The sequence below is a fragment of the Pollachius pollachius genome (assembly GCF_949987615.1).
Source record: "Pollachius pollachius genome assembly, chromosome: 6".
Classification (NCBI taxonomy): Eukaryota; Metazoa; Chordata; class Actinopteri; order Gadiformes; family Gadidae; genus Pollachius; species Pollachius pollachius.
Window position 1 is genome coordinate 6,177,967 of NC_136939.1, and position 16,078 is coordinate 6,194,044.

General features: G+C 43.5%; 3 protein-coding genes across 3 annotated transcripts; 1 reads left to right on the forward strand and 2 right to left on the reverse strand.

Moving 5' to 3' along the window:
• Window positions 1-43: 43 nt before the first annotated feature.
• shpk (sedoheptulokinase) lies at window positions 44-4,678 on the reverse strand. Its single transcript, XM_079737471.1, has 7 exons — window positions 4,170-4,678; window positions 3,942-4,083; window positions 3,233-3,407; window positions 2,750-2,902; window positions 2,285-2,460; window positions 1,621-1,821; window positions 44-1,342 (listed from the first exon to the last, which is right to left on the reverse strand). The coding sequence occupies exons 1-7, from the start codon at window positions 4,305-4,307 to the stop codon at window positions 936-938; spliced, it is 1,392 nt and encodes a 463-aa protein (XP_079593597.1). The 5' UTR covers window positions 4,308-4,678; the 3' UTR covers window positions 44-935.
• Window positions 4,679-5,109: 431 nt separating this feature from the next.
• Window positions 5,110-6,469, forward strand: emc6 (ER membrane protein complex subunit 6). Its single transcript, XM_079737488.1, has 2 exons — window positions 5,110-5,296; window positions 5,700-6,469. The coding sequence occupies exon 2, from the start codon at window positions 5,734-5,736 to the stop codon at window positions 6,064-6,066; it is 333 nt and encodes a 110-aa protein (XP_079593614.1). The 5' UTR covers window positions 5,110-5,296; window positions 5,700-5,733; the 3' UTR covers window positions 6,067-6,469.
• Window positions 6,466-13,133, reverse strand: p2rx5 (purinergic receptor P2X, ligand-gated ion channel, 5). The gene is made up of 12 exons (XM_079737472.1): window positions 12,728-13,133; window positions 11,829-11,979; window positions 11,098-11,169; window positions 10,773-10,848; window positions 10,555-10,639; window positions 10,258-10,338; window positions 9,350-9,491; window positions 8,405-8,538; window positions 7,979-8,072; window positions 7,833-7,898; window positions 7,568-7,656; window positions 6,466-7,464 (listed from the first exon to the last, which is right to left on the reverse strand). Exons 1-12 carry the CDS (start codon window positions 12,847-12,849, stop codon window positions 7,215-7,217), a joined length of 1,362 nt encoding a protein of 453 aa, XP_079593598.1. The 5' UTR covers window positions 12,850-13,133; the 3' UTR covers window positions 6,466-7,214.
• Window positions 13,134-16,078: the final 2,945 nt, after the last annotated feature.

Below are 16,078 nucleotides of genomic sequence, written 5' to 3' on the forward strand. Positions count from 1 at the left end.
CATTGAATTGAAATAGTTTTTGTTATTGAAAAAAGAAACAATACAGAGGAAAACACTTTTAATTAAAACTCAATTCATCAGTCAATGAATACTGAGGTTATTAGGATACATTTTGGCATTATTGATAACACAACTAAAATGTGTTCACATATTTCTTAAAAGTTTCATATTACTCAATATATCTACTATTTATTTTCCTACACTCTCATTGTATAATTTTAAGTTAACATACAACATGAGGAGAAGAATCATAATGTAAAGATTCAACTGAATTATTGCACTTTTATGTGTATCACATTTTCACATTTGTATAATCACATCTTTAACCATTAAAATTCTACATGGATGGAAACAAGAATACTTCTTAGCAAGCTTGATGGAGAAATGCAGTGTATACGTTTAGGTTGGAAAGGGTAGCAAAAGCCGGATTTTACATCAAGTAAAAGAAAAGGAAGTAAAAAAAAATAGTAATCAGGATTGCATGAGAGTTTTGCAGATTTCACACCACACCTAAATTACAGAAGTGAGTACAGAAGTGAACTGAATAGAAAGCATTTGAAGGTTTAGGGAATTAGTTTGAATCTTCTGCCTTCTGACACGGACATACCATCACATTCTCGGCTTAATGAGAGATTTGCTTTGCAGGAGTATCAAAGAAAAGCAATGCTGCAGTGGAATAAGGCATACTCAGAACGCCCAAACTACACTGTATAAGGAGCTGACTCAAGGATAAGTCAGGAACAGGGACTGGTAGAAAACTAGAAAACGGTTAAGAAGCAGAGAAGGACGTGGAAACAACATTGAATGGAAGGCCGGAAATCAGCGATTGCATCAAATCCCAACAAACAAGCCAAACAGCATTTTTATTTCAGCAACAATGTAAACCCAGACCCAGCATCCATCTTAGTCAAAAACAGACGGCCGCTGACCCTTGCTCAGAGTCGATCGCAGACGACCATGGCCACGCCCACGGCCGAGTCGGCGGTCTGGCTGTGCTCCAGGGGCAGGGGGAGGGCCCTCTCCGCCTCCTCCCACAGCGCCGGGTTACGGGACAGGGCGCTGCCGCAGCCCAGCACCCGCTGCACCCCCGCCTCGCGCAGGAGCGCCGCCGGCATCATGGAGGTCAGGTTGTCCACGATGCCGCGGCACAGCGCCCGGGTCACGTGACCCAGGGAGAGGTTGCCGGCGGCGGCGTTGGCCACGGAGCCCCGGAGCTGCGGGCGGTGCCTCTCGCCCAGCACGGTGGGGCTCACCACCAGGTCGCCGGGCGGCTGGCCCAGGGCGACGCTGTTCAGCGTGGCGTACAGAGAGGAGCCGTCCCCGCCGCCGCCGACCTCCACGCCTGCAGATGACAGAGGGCGGGGGGTTACACACCGGACGTTTGTAGAGGGATCTGTATGCTTTGTGATAAATGGAAAGGTATGGGAGACAGAGGGGAGGCAATGCAGCAAAGGACCACGGGCAGGAATCGAACCCGGGGTTGCTGCGATCGGGACTAAGCATAAATGGTACACGCTCTACCCGCTGAGCCACCGGGGCGCCCCCCGTGAAAAGCAACTCTAACCAAGCACTGTAATAACACACACACACACACACACACACACACACAGACACACCCACCAAGGTCCTTCATCCATGAGCTGAGCATCCCCACGAACGTTGCCAGGGCGTTGCCCCCATTCAGCGATGCTGCCACTGCCAGGTAGGTCTCATCGAAGTACGGGAAATATGAGATGGGGGAGCCAGACTCAGGGGCATCTGTAGGCCTGAAGCCCCCCGGCATGGCGTAGGTCAGCTGGGCCGAGGTGCCGATGTTCAGCACTGGGGAGAAGGAGACCAAATGGTCCAGTTAATGCTCCGAATAGCTCGGACTCTGGACATCACCTTCAAACTGGAAAAGGGACAAAGGCCTTTGAAGGCCGGAGCCAGGCAGATGGTTGGCGTGAATCCAGAGGACGGATTGATGAAGAGCCAGGCAGCCGAACGGTAAACGTGGCTTATCACGTGTGTTTTTGAGAATGCAGCGGTCTATCACGCACAAGGCAGTCTGTCGCTTGATAGACCCATGGTTCTCCTCCTGAGGAGAAATTGATTCTGGCTTTTGGGATGTTGCAAACAAGAACCCTCTTACTCTTTTGGACCCCCAGTTAAATAGGTGCTGGATCAAACCCCCAGTGCTTCCTTGAGTAAAACACATAACCCCAAAGCTGCGGCTTTGGACGGAGGCATCAGCTAAATCACGAGCGGTGAGGAAACGGTGTGACACCCTCTGGGGGCTGTTTACCTGCGTCTGTCGGGGACGCCATGCAGTGGTACACAGAACACTGGAAGTCCCCAAGGGCAGCCCCTACTGGTGTGAGGGCAGGAACGCCATGCCAGTCAGATACGGTGTGCCCTGCCGTGCACCCCGCCACCACACACTCAGGGAGCAGGACCACAGGGAAGCCCGCCTCGGATAGACTGCCGCATACCCACACAAAAGGCACACACACACACACACAACAGGCACGTTAGTCTGCACACCTCACACAGGCACTGTGATTTCAATGTGTGTGTGTGTGTGTGTGTGTGTTTGTGTTTGTGCTTTATATATATATATATATATATATATGTAAAGCAGAGAAAAATAGAGAAAATAAGTTGAACACCAATTACCGGATTCATGCATTAGTGTTTTTAAACATTGGACCGACGCCATGAAAATTCACAAATTAACCCACGCCATGCAAAAAACCTCACTCAAATGTACATTTCCGTGTTCCACTGGCCGGTGGTGGTGTTGAAGAATCCCCAGCTGGCCGCGTTGTGAGGGGTCATCACACACCGCTCCAGGCCACACAGCATGGACACCACGTAGTCCTGGATGGTCCCGGCCACGCTGAAGTCAGAGAGGAACTCCGGCCTGCGTTCAAAACAACACATTTTCGGAGAACAGGAGGATGTGAGTAAGGTAACGCCGATATATTAATGAATTGCCACTACTGCTGAAGTCCATTGATAGACGAGTTGATCATTTGTTAAGTTTTAATATCAAACATTTGCCGCATGTATCTTCAGAAATTAACATATTAGGTTGATATTCATTTGCAGTCTTCAATGCAATGCGCTGAATTGTGCCATTTCCCAGCATTCAGAGTATGAAATGATGAGTCATGGGCATGTGAAGGATCATTAGTGGCAGTCCAACCATGTGATTGAGCTCCACCACACTGACCCGCTTGTGCAAGCTGACCTGTTTCTCAAGAACCAGAAGATGGTGGCACAGCCGAACCCCGTGGCCATGGCCAGATGGGAGTTGGGGGTTGGGAGCGAGGACAGAAAGTGAGTGCTGCAGCGGCCATCCTGCCAGGTGACCAACTGACTGGTGTCCTTGGCCACGAAGAAGTCTCTGTTCTGCCAATCACAGCCTGTGAAGCACAAAAGGATTTGGCAACATGTTTTCATTTCCTTCACAATAAATTATGAACATACAAACGTAATGGTTCTATCTATAATAAGGTTAATATAAATATACATATATACAAATATAGTACTACATAATATAATCAAACCTGGATTATCACCGTTAGATTATCAAGAGTTGATCATGAAGACAAGGATAATAATTTCAGTAAATAGCTTTTGTGTCTGAAAATTATGCCAAGTATTATGAAAATGGGTGTTAAATGACGCACCAACTGTACGAGGAATGAGGAGAACCAGTGAACCCAAACACAATTATTTGTATATTTTTTATATGATATCTTTTTAATATTGTTTTATATGATCGTCAACAAGTATTACAAAATTGGCGGGGGTCGTAACCATCGACCCATTAAAGAACATAAACATGGGGATGACACGCCCCCTCTTTCCTAAAACTCAGCATTTGAACAGTGGGTTCAACAGTGTGGCTTGCTTTTCAACCAGAGCGATAAAGACATTTAAATAAAATTTCTTACCAGTCTTTGATTTCCAGAATAAAACGCCATGCATTTGTCCTGAAACCCCTATTCTGCTGACATTGAGAAGTTTTTCTCTGGGCAAAAGGGCGATGCATTTGTTAAGAGTTGATATTATTATGCCAGTCTCCTGCTCGTGGGTCTGTGTGAAAGGCAAATACACTCATGAACAGTTCATAGTAGACAGAAAACTGGAATAACGGAGCCTTTGGGTGTGCTATTGTTTACCTGTAATCCACTACTGTTGACGGAGTCTGACGCAGTCGGCAAAGAGCAACATGCGGCAATTGCTTTGGACCCCTGTTCTAGTAGCACCACTTTAATCGACGTAGTTCCTACGTCTATACCCAAGACATATTTACCCATTCTGTTTCAGTTTTGCTGAATATGGCGAGTCAATTTGGCCCAGCAGAGTTACGGAAATGGTAGAAACTTCCCTCTAAATATATTAATAAAAATCAAGATGTGATTGCTCTTGACTATTATACAAGTTTAGGACAATCATTAAAAAATAAAATAATTCAAAGCAATAAAGAGCAACATGCTCTATAACCGAGGCCATGTAAAATATGTCAACGAGGCAGGTGGCTGTTATCTAGCTACCTATTGACGTAACTAAATACACACGTTGGTGTGCTATATAAATATTTGAAATCACATATACTGACTCATTACCAGAAATCGCAGTTCTGTCACTACATTTACACTTTCTTTAGAATTTCTCATCTGAAGTCTCCATGAACCACGTGACGATCCAGTATGTTGAACTTCCGTTGTTGTTTCTCACTCTAAACGGCTCTCGGTACAAGTGCAAAGGTTAGTTTTGACCAGATATTTGGAAGTTGGCTTTTATTTCATTTTTTTTTTATCAAATAAGTGTTTTTTATTGGAGATATGCGTGATGTCTGCTTGATTTCAGTGCATCTTTTCATTTGTGCCTAACAGTCGTACGCCGATCTTATATTATTATTATGTCAGCATTATTCATTCGTCATTTTATCTTGTACCAATAAAATAAATAACAGCCGTATGTATTACTTTTGTTAACGTGACAAAACATATATAATTAAGTTGTAAAATAACTGAATAACATTTAATTCCACCTACGAAAGGGAAATAATCGTCTACCGACGTGACGTCACTGTATTCCCAAGATGCATTGCGAAGAAGGACCATGGCTGACAAGTCCTTAGCACTGTCTTTTTTCAGCTAGCGTTAACCGGTTGTTTCTCCAAGGATTAATACACGTAATCGCTCCCTATCCTTACTTAAAGACACGTATTCAGATGATGATCCTGTGAAAGCGTCCTCTGAAGTTAAGTCGTCGTCGTGACGTCCAGTTGAATTTGTGTCAGGTGAGAGGCTGTGCACGGTTAGCCACATCGAGCTAACGTCCATTATAACGTTAGCCCTGAGTAGACTGAGTCTAATGCATGTGCGATACATACATTCACCACTCAACTAAGCAAGTTGGCATATGATTATACATTACTAACGTAACTATATTTGTTATATAGGTGTCCATTTCCTTGTTTTATATACGTTCATTCCAGATGTTCATCGGTTATGGTTGCAGCATCATAGGGCCCCAGTTCCCTTTTCAATTTGAGTTTAGGACATTTGTTTCCTTCTGTTTCTATGTGAATCTGTTTTCCTCTCGGTATCTGTCGGATCATCCACTTGAAGTCGTAGTAATTGCTGTCTTCCAGTTTGGCTATTATTCCCGTATCGACTCCTGGCGGTTTGCTTACTTTACAGCAATACATTTCTGAAGAGAATTTGGAGATCTGCGATGGCGTCAATTGTGGCCAAGCGCGAAGGACCGCAGTTCATCAGTGAAATCGCCGTGAGGGGCAACGCTGCCGTACTGGACTATTGTAGGACGTCTGTATCTGCTCTGTCCGGAGCGACAGCGGGAATCCTCGGACTGACGGGACTGTACGGGTTCATCTTCTACTTCCTAGCCTCGTTTCTCCTCTCCTTGCTGCTCATCCTGAAGGCAGGGCGTCGGTGGAACAAGTGCTTCAAAGCCAGACGGTTGCTCTTCACGGGCGGCCTTGTCGGGGGTCTTTTTACTTATGTCCTATTTTGGACATTTCTCTACGGAATGGTGCATGTGTACTGAAGTTAGCTGTCCGACATAAACGAAATTAGCTCTCATTAACAAGTGAGTCTGTCCTGCTGTTTTTAAATAGACAAATAATGACAGACCTAGACCCCCCCCCCCCCCCTCTTATGAACTTTTCGTACAATGGGACCTAGGTATCAGTGAACACAATAACTGTACTGTCATTCCCCCTCTGATCAACTAGGCAGTGAGAGAATGACTTAACTAAATTAACCTTTGTCTGTTTGTAAAACTATCCCTTGTGGTTAACGGCCAGAGTAGTTGTTATGCTGTTTGGTTTAATGCTTAGATTATGTCAATTAAGATTATTTGAATTTCTAAATGTGTTAATTATGTTTTGGCAGGGCTAGTGTTTGCCTAAAATCTGACTGATTTGTACAAAAAATAAATGCCTAATAACCCTGAATATGTTCTTTATTTCATCAGTTAAAAATAACCAAAAACAGGAAACCAGTCATTCTTTATTTAGATTAGGTTAAACTAACCACTATAACATACTTAACATTTAACTGATGTCACAACATGACATCCTGAGCCACGCAACATTCCCTTTTAATCACCAAAGCTAACCATACAAGAGCGTGAGAAATTAGCATGTTTTCACAGCACAGCCATGGACAACAAGACAAATAAGATCATTGACATGGCTCATGCCTTGCCTCTTTGTGGCTTTTCAAACATTTCTTTGGACCCTTAACAATCAATTCAAATTGCACGAAAGCTGTGGTTCACAAGAATAGAGAATAGCCTATCCAACAGTACAGTCACTAGTTACTGATATTTAGCCTAACGTAGGCCTATTGTCAACGTACAAAGGGGTAATGGGGGTGTCGGAACACATCACAGTGGCTTGTTTTTAAATAATCTGATCATAAATATAATTCATATTTTAGTACATACTGAATTGATAAACACTAATTATATAACATGTGAATGAATGAATCGGGATCTCAGTGCTTGACCGTCCTAACATCACTGGTCTGTCCAGCAAGCACCCAGTTATAATAATCCCAGCATCCACATCAGATCACACTCGACTAACATTGGTGAGCAGATGGATGGGACAATGTTTTGAAAACCATTGTGCTGCTACCCAGGAGACCTGTGTCTGTTGAGCTGGGTGTCTGCTCTGCCAATGAATGTCGTTAATATTTGGGAGCGAAGGTGATGTGTCTTGATTCGCCACCGGAGGGAGAGAGGATCGGAGCATACCGCTGGCCGGTGTTACGTGGAACGGTGGGTCCTTTCTTCTCCGTGGAAGACCGGTTCTCCTCCATCACCTTAGTGTTGTCATTCACCTCCGCCTTGTTGTTTTCCCCCAACGCGTCGGCCTGCTTCCTGTGCCTCCGGTCCCGATGGCTCACCTTCCCGTCCTTGTGTTTACCCTTTTCTTTCCTGTGGAGGTGTGACAGTGACAGTGTTTAGCCACAGCCACATTAGCGTTATGGTCCGACGATGTAAACAAATATAATGCTGTATCATGAATCACAGTTCTTACTTGAAGTTTATGATTTCAAATTTCCTCTCTCGGTAGAAGGAGCTTGTGTTCATCATGTAGAGAAGTATCATGTCACATGCGAACGCTCCCTAAGAGACAGCATTTCATATAGTTTCAAGAACAGTTGTATACACAATGGCCACAATTAACTATAGTTTAGTGACCCAACACTGCCCTCCTGTGGTTATAGATTGAACTTCAGGTTCTTCCAAATATTGCATCTTTAAAAATATGCTTGATAATTGAGTGACTATAATGTACTCACAGCGCCCAATAAGGCAAAACCAGATCCAACAGCAATTACGGTTGGGATTATGTTAAATCTTCCAGCCTGGAAATTGAAACATAAAATAAATAACATAATTTGTAAAACAATAACACCATTCATAATATTATAAATATATTACATACCCGTCCATTGATCATAATATCAAAGCGTATCCCATACACCTTATACAAAGTCCGGAAATCTTCACCTGTTGCATCTTTGTAATATCTGGCATACCTGGTGAGCAGACCAGCAAAGATGTCATAAATAAGATGAATGGCCGTCAAAAAGATACAAAAACAATATAAGTATTTCCTATCAAAAGACAATTATTTTGAGATAGATGTCATGAATGAGCAGGTACTAGTAAGGGCATTTTTTAATCCAGGATCTTCTTTCCTGGAGTCCCCCTAAAAACTAGACTCTTCATTTTTTAAACTGATCATTTTCAATCTTCACATCAAATTTAAAGTGGTTCAAGTGTAGTTCGTAGTGTAGCATTTATAGACAACTTAGAGTTAATATCAAGTCTCAGCAGCAGTTTGTGTATCGACATTTAAGTACTGTACCTGAAGTTGTATCCTGACGTGATGGAGTTGTTAATGTTTGAGTCCAGGCGAGTGAAACTGTACTCTGGGTTACAGTGCGAGGAGTCCCGATCCAAATCGCAGTTCCACTCAATAAGAATACCAACTGAACCACCCTAAGAGAAAAAAAGACAAGAATGAAGAGGAATTATTTGTACGCCAATTATGCATCAACATTTAAAATACTAATACTATTCAAGCCATATTCTAAAAAACATAGGAAGAATTTGTCGTTTGTTTTGATTGGTTGAGATATCTTTGTGGGAACCTTGAAACAGAAGAAGAAGAACAGTACGAAGGGAACTAGCTTAGCGGTCCTTTAACAGCAGAAGGGTAGGACAAGACCATGACCCGATCACATAAACCCTTGTGCTCTCTCACTACTTCAAAGATCCACATATAATCTTAAGGCTGTAGTGCTACCAGGACACTTCACACATGCAGATCATTTACAAGTAGGCCTAGCATAGTGTAAAACGTGTTAACACGTGTATTGCATAATTTAGTCAGCATCATTGCCCCCTAGGATGTTTGAATAACGGATGTTTGTATACAAATTTAACCTGACGCAAACAAGAACCAGCACATTGAGTGCAAATGAAGCATGGCTGTATTCTCTTTCACTTGCTTGAAATAGTCTTGTCTATTTCGGACGCAAAAATTCAAAACCATTATTTCCCGTCAGCCCTGACGTCACCTTGTGCTTTAGGACTTACTGTTTATTTATAAACCGGAACAATTAACAATTAACCCTGAATAAATTCAAAGATCTTTTATAAATTATTATGTATTAAATGCTACATGATAGGTCCAAGTAATCCTCAGAAACTCAAGAGCACATGGAGAATGGAGAATAGAGAATTTAAATTCATCCAAAAACACAAATCAGAACACCAGGTCTTTTAAGAAGTGAGGAATAATCCATACTTTAACGGCAATCTCCTGGAAGTCATTGCCAGTCCAATCGACCAGGTCCCCCAGACGGAATATGGGACAGTACGGATTTTCACCTTTTTCGTAGGTACAACTTTTCAAATAGCTGTCGTTGCTGGTTTCCAGGACGTTGGACCTTTGGGGAAAAAGTTAAAGAACAACATTTAGATAAGAAGCAATTCAACACGTTTAACATTAACACACTAACAGAACTACTGGGCTGAACGAAAACAATGAAAACTTAATTGCTTTCCTTTATCTTCCCTTTTTTTTTAGCTATACCTGTATTTACGTGGGATTTTATACGAGACAGAAGAGTGGGTTTAAAGAGAAAGGGAACAACGAGTAGCATAGGGCCACAGCTGGGAATCGCTACAAGACGCATTGAGTGGTTAGCTCGGTTGAGTCATCCTTCTTTAATATTTCAACAATGACAAACTATGAGTTCCAAAAGATCCATGTTGTCTGCAGTACTAGCATGAGTACAACAACTGTCATCGCGAGGAATCCCTGGCCACACGTCCCACCGATTGGGCTGATGTCATCACATGAGGCTGCAGTGTTGACCTGTGGACCCCTGATTCGTGCCAGACTTGGACGGACCGCACTGGTGCTGCAGCGGAATTAGCCGGCCAGTCCGAATTAACCGGCTACAGTCTCACAGCCCGCGGCCGTAGGACATCGGACACCTGTCCGCGGCCGAGTCGTCAAGGACATCTCGGGTGACCGTTTCCCTGCCTGCTGCGCAGTCCCAGCGGCGGTATTATTAGACCTGCCCCCCCCCCGCCCCCCAAAGCTATTCAAAACAGCCGTGAGGACACTTTAGCCCACTACTGTTGCGCTCTTACTCTGAAGGAGCGCAATAAGAGACAATTGGTCAGCGCCGCTTAAGGCCCACTTACTTGGAGAATTCAAACTTGGGGAACCTGATGAAGTTCTTGATGTAGATGGTGAAGTTCTCCGCCCCGCTCAAGAGGGGCTCTCTGTAGGGGGGCGAAGGTGGAATGAGTGCTTGTGCGTGCCTGACGTGTGTCAGTGTGAAACCAGTTTCAATTTCACAGGTTCTATTCATTGTACAATAAATAGAACCTGTGAGATTACTCAGGATCACATGAAGGGCCTGATAGCAAAGGGAACATAGCAACACGATGGCTAGTGGGGGGCTGTCGCCACACACACACACACACACACACACTCACGGTGGTCGGTGGCTTTTCCCAACAGGGCACCAGCCTTGGATCTCACAGGTCCCTGTGCTGTTCACACACACACCAGTCTTGATCCCTGTCAAATGTTAAGATCATGAGCCAAATGGAAGTCACATACAGGGAGATACTGAGAGAGGATGCATGCATATAGGAATCCTAAATGCGTGGAACCAATATAAATGTGCAGACGGGCGTTAAAAAGTCCTCACCGTGGCCGGAGATCACGGCTTCACCCTCCACACAGTCTTGGTCACTCAAACATCGTCCATCTGGAACCTTAAAGCTCTGTCAGAAACCCCCCAAAAAATATATATAAATAAAAGAAAAAAGACCAAGGGATTGTGGCTAGCTAATAGTTCACGACTTTTACACAATGCTTGACTTTGCATTGAACATTATGCATAAGTGTGAGTGTGTGTGTGTGTGTGTGTGATCAGAGTTATGCAAAGCAGTTTGCTCGGATTCTGAACGATCTCAGAGTTCCAGAAGATGACGTTGTCGCTGTTGGTACGTGTCCCATCTGAGCACTCTCACCTCAGCACAGAAGCCCAGTCGCTGGTTTGGCGTCTCGACGAAATTCGTAACAACAAAGAAAACCTGTTCCCCCTGTAAAACAAGATTATATCCAAACTTGAGACGCACCAAGAAGAAGAAAAGGTTAAACCAATTACATCCGAGTGGGGAGAGTGATGTCTATGGACAGAAGGCTGTGGCAGGGTTGACCCTCAAGGCTCTGTCCTCTTGCTTGTCAATATTTCCCCATTATTCACATTGATGGGGTAATAGAATTACCTCATCAATGTTTACATAATCTCGCTCAACGCACACATAGGTGTGCATGCATCTAGGCCATATCTCTATTCAGGTTGCACCAGATAATGACGCATGTACATCGATTCATGGTATATTCATAAATGACGGCTTGTCTTTTAATCCAATACAAAGGAGCGGATCACACGCACACTATGATTGCTACATTTACATTAAGGGGATTTTCCTTACCCTTTTATCCAGAGCGACTTACAACCATTCATTCACACACCGACAGCGGAGTCTAAGCAGGGCGACAGCAAGCTTGTCAGGAGCATTCAGGGGGAGGCGTGCTTGCTCAGTGACACCCCGACATTCAGCTATGAGGAGCCGGGGATCGAACCAGCAACCTTCCGGTTACCAGTCAACCAGCTCTACCTCCTGAGCTACTACCGCCCCAGCTACAGCTAGTGCTGGTGATGTAGCAAACTCTTACAAGTTGTATATATTCTCACGTTTGGTGGTATGACATAGTCTTCGGCACCCCAGAGGCGAGGACCCGAGTCGGAGCTGTTGGTGAGGGCAACCCCTTTCAGCTTGGTGATCACTGAGCTCTGGATGGCCTCCTCCTTCTCCTGGTAGCCCTTCCTCATCACAAACACCCATCTGAGGATCAGACCGTACCCCATGGGGGCAGAGATGGGGGCATGATTCCGGTTCAGGGGTGTTGTTGGCGTGCCTTGCAAGAAACTATGGCAATTCATGCCTTTTTTTTTCCTCATGCTGATTTCAAATATTAATTTGTGTCAAATATCATAGCTGTAGTAATAGTTAATGATGTTTAATTTTAAATAGGCCTAATCCCCTATAGCAGCCTGACGTGTTGGAACATGTGGTCTGAAGTCAATTGCATATTTTACATCAAGTTATAGCAAAAGGGATTTGGTAAAATGCCAGATCAAAAACGTCCAAAAAATTCTTGAACATCAAATCCAAATCTGTAGGCTATATATATATATAGCTTCGATAGAAGGTTAGTCATTTTTATACCAAACTTTACAGTGAAACCCTGGTAGATACATTTAAAGTGAAGTCATGTTGGACCATCATCTTCAAAACAATCTTCAAATCATTTTTTTTTAAGTCTGATGCTATCACATAGCAGGGGGCGTGATACCTATTATTTCTCGATTTAAATCAGACTGTGGAATAATCCTCTACATGTAAAACAACGGCATATAGCATATGTTGATGAGGCATCGTATTGTTTTCTCAGTAACTCAAAAATAATAGTCATAACCTTAATAATTGGTAATCATTTGAGGGCTATATCCATGGTTGGTAGTATGAAAGACGTCGGACGATAGGTCAACTTTTCCCATTCCAAACGCACAAATAGACAACTTCGACTCACCCGATCACGTATGCCAAAACGGCCACCTGGTAGACCCTGAAGAGTATTCCGATCTTCTTGTTTTCGGCGATGACATACTTTTCTGTCTTGTAATTTAAAAGCGAAAAGAAGAAGCCAGCCATTCCTTTACCGCATTCAGCTGCGACAGCCGAGAACCGAGAAGTGTTCCCAGTCAGCGCCTCGCACCATTATATATCGGTGGGCATGTTAAACGAGACGCCTTTAAACGCGTGGCCTTTAGTCAAAGAGGACGAACTAACCAAAAGTAACCTGACTTTAACAAAGTGAAAGTATTGCAATTCCCGTAATTTACTTGGTTATTTTTTGAGCGTCATGAATGTAAACTAAACAGATCCTAACTTGCACTTGCTTGGTAAGTAACAACAGCCAATAAGTAAGCTTCTTTGGCTCATGTGACTGTTGCTGCCTGTAAACATGCTGGGAAACAGGATAAGTCAGCGGAATAGTGTGGAGGTCTGCTTGTCCAAACAGTGTTGTAGCAACAAGACCGTACAAGGACGGGAACCCTCGGTGCCCAACTCAGGGCCTATGTTCAATTGGACTCCTTTAACACATTCCAAAACAAGGCCGGACATGTTTAATACGCGACACTTACACTTAACTTGCTACACACTTTCCCAATGCATTGTCTATACTCGACAACCGGTGCTTAGTCGTATAAATGAGGGAAAACAGGATCCAAATTGTATGCCGCACCCATCCATCTAAAATACTTCATTGTGGGGGGAAATATGCACAAGCTCCAGCAGTACCTCCTTAAGCCCACCCTCTATTTATTTATTCTTCATACATCTCCCTCCTCCTCCACCGCCTGCATCCTCTCTCCCTCCCCCTCTACCTCCTGCATCCTCTCTCCCTCCCCCTCTACCTCCTGCATCCTCTCTCCCTCCTACTCCACCTCCTGCATCCTCTCTCCCTCCACCCTAACCTCCTGCATCCTCTCTCCCTCCTACTCCACCTCCTGCATCCTCTCTCCCTCCCCCTCTACCTCCTGCATCCTCTCTCCCTCCTACTCCACCTCCTGCATCCTCTCTCCCTCCACCCTAACCTCCTGCATCCTCTCTCCCTCCTACTCCACCTCCTGCATCCTCTCTCCCTCCCCCTCTACCTCCTGCATCCTCTCTCCCTCCTACTCCACCTCCTGCGTCCTCTCCTCTCTCTGCTACATCCTGCATCCCCATCCCCTCTCCCTCCTCTTCCACCTCCCGCCTCCTTTCTCCCATCTCTGTCACCTCCTGGGGTTTCCCTCATGACCCTAGGGTCTTCGGTGGGGGGGTTCATTCCTTCTGTGCACGGCACCTTCTCAGCAAGCAGGAGCGCCTGCAGCCGGAGGGGGCGCCAATATGCCAATTCCCCACACAATGTTATGATAGGCCTACATCATAGAAAACCGCTTCGCGGCGCGGATATATTTTTTTTCTAACTGCTCGCGGCGCACCCCACGTGGCATGAAAGAACCGCCCCTGGTCACTATGCAGGAGTGGAGAAGGCTATGTACCAATGGGTGGCTGAGTATAGATAACAATTTTACACTCATTATTATTTAAACTGTTCTCTCATGTGAAAACAGGGACTGCCGCACAGCCATAAAGGTCCTCAATGCTAGGCCTGATGTGCTTCTCTTGTAGGATTTTTGAAGGATGTGCTATAGTGGCCAAGGTGACTGGGAACTTCTTCTATAAAGAAGTACATTTTTGACACGTCAAATCTGTGTGAATCATTGGCATAGGCTGTATTTTATTATGTAATATGTCTGTGCTAGTATTGTGCAAAAGTCCTGACTATTAATGAGTGCAATAAATAGTGGACTATTAATGACTCAATTAACCTGTTATATATTGTCTGGTCATGCTCTCTCTGCATCACGCTTTCCTGCACCGATGTCCGTTTTTGCCTTTTCAATTTGCCATAGACAGGACAACGACGCCATCTAGTGGATCTCCGAGATGTTTTGGATTAAAAGTTCAGTTTGAAATATATGCTACAAATCAAGACTATTTTAATAAATTGCCTGACACATCCTAAGGTGCCTTCCAGAGAAATATCTATATTTAGGCTACATAAACAAGGGCACTGATTTATGATTCGCAGGCGCATGAATATCATAGCACCAACGGCCACTCTTCCCATGCCATCACCAGCACAGCGCTTTCTATCTTATTTTATGAAAATGCTCATTTTGGACAATAGAGGGAGCCATATTCACAGGAAAATATACATTTTTAAGATGCCTGATTATCAAAACACAAATCAACCTTATATGTAGGTATGCCATGAAATCGTTGACGTTACGAAACGTTTGTTTTTAGATACTGTTATTGTGTGTTATGTGCCAGACAGTGAAAATCTTTCCTGAATATGTGTATTTTTTTGTTGTTGCAAGAAGTAGTTTAAGTAGTCTTTTAACCCCCTTCACCTACTTCTCCGACTTGTACGTTGCTCTTTATCGTCCTTTCCCTCCAATTTATGTTATTAGAAGTTGGACGGTAAGTGTTTGGCTAATGCCGTGTTCGAGATGCATCGTTGAATTTTCTTTTGGCATGACATTGGAAGAGTAGTAAGTTAGCTAACAACTACGAGTCTTCAAAGTTATATTAATAATTGGCCTGCAGGTTTAGAGTTGTATAGTTGCTTTTAGTCGTTTTGTGAGTGGAATTAGTTTAACGCCAACTGCTTAAAATCAACCATTCACATGGATATGGTTGAAGTGGTTCTCCGGCCACAGTAAATGACATGCGGTTACGTAACCGCAGAACTCGTTTTCAATTTCACATTTCGAAATCGGACACAATCATTTAGGCTACAATATTTCCAAACTAGAAGGAAAGAACCCCGAGAAGTCATGCAATGAAAAGTAGACCATTTATCCTTGTCTTAGCCATCAAATGATTTATTGTTTGTAACATTTATTTTCATCATGTGTGCTTTGAATACTATGGGGTCAGAACAGTCTCATTAATAATGAATGCTCAGAGAAGGATTCACAAATGTATTTTGTGGTTTATTATAAATTAATCTCTTCTCACAAATACATTTAAATGCACACACAAATGGATATCGGTATGTATAAATGTAAAATAAATCCATAAACAAAAATAAGTTTCACAAACACATTTCTGATCCACACACAAATGTGTCTTGCTTTAAATAAATGTAATATAAATCCATAAATGTATGAATTAAAAAAATATTTGCAATTTTCATCAAAAATGTATTTGGATGTTGTTACATTTATATAAAAACTGTTAAACCTGAATTAAGAAGACGCTTTTCATTTGTGAACTTGTTTGCATTTGTGTGTGAACTGGTCTGTATTTATATGTGAATTTT

Excerpts from the sequence above, each read along its gene's own strand:
- shpk (XM_079737471.1), bottom strand. The coding sequence starts at position 4,307 with ATGGGTAAATATGTCTTGGGTATAGACGTAGGAACTACGTCGATTAAA. Across the intron at positions 4,084-4,169 it reads TCAACAGTAGTGGATTACAG|ACCCACGAGCAGGAGACTGG; the intron begins GTAAACAATAGC and ends CCTTTCACACAG. Across the intron at positions 2,903-3,232 it reads TTCTGGTTCTTGAGAAACAG|GCCGGAGTTCCTCTCTGACT; the intron begins GTCAGCTTGCAC and ends TTTTGAACGCAG.
- emc6 (XM_079737488.1), top strand. The coding sequence starts at position 5,734 with ATGGCGTCAATTGTGGCCAAGCGCGAAGGACCGCAGTTCATCAGTGAA.
- p2rx5 (XM_079737472.1), bottom strand. The coding sequence starts at position 12,849 with ATGGCTGGCTTCTTCTTTTCGCTTTTAAATTACAAGACAGAAAAGTAT. Across the intron at positions 10,640-10,772 it reads AGCCGTGATCTCCGGCCACG|GGATCAAGACTGGTGTGTGT; the intron begins GTGAGGACTTTT and ends AACATTTGACAG. Across the intron at positions 7,657-7,832 it reads GTTTTGCCTTATTGGGCGCT|GGAGCGTTCGCATGTGACAT; the intron begins GTGAGTACATTA and ends GCTGTCTCTTAG.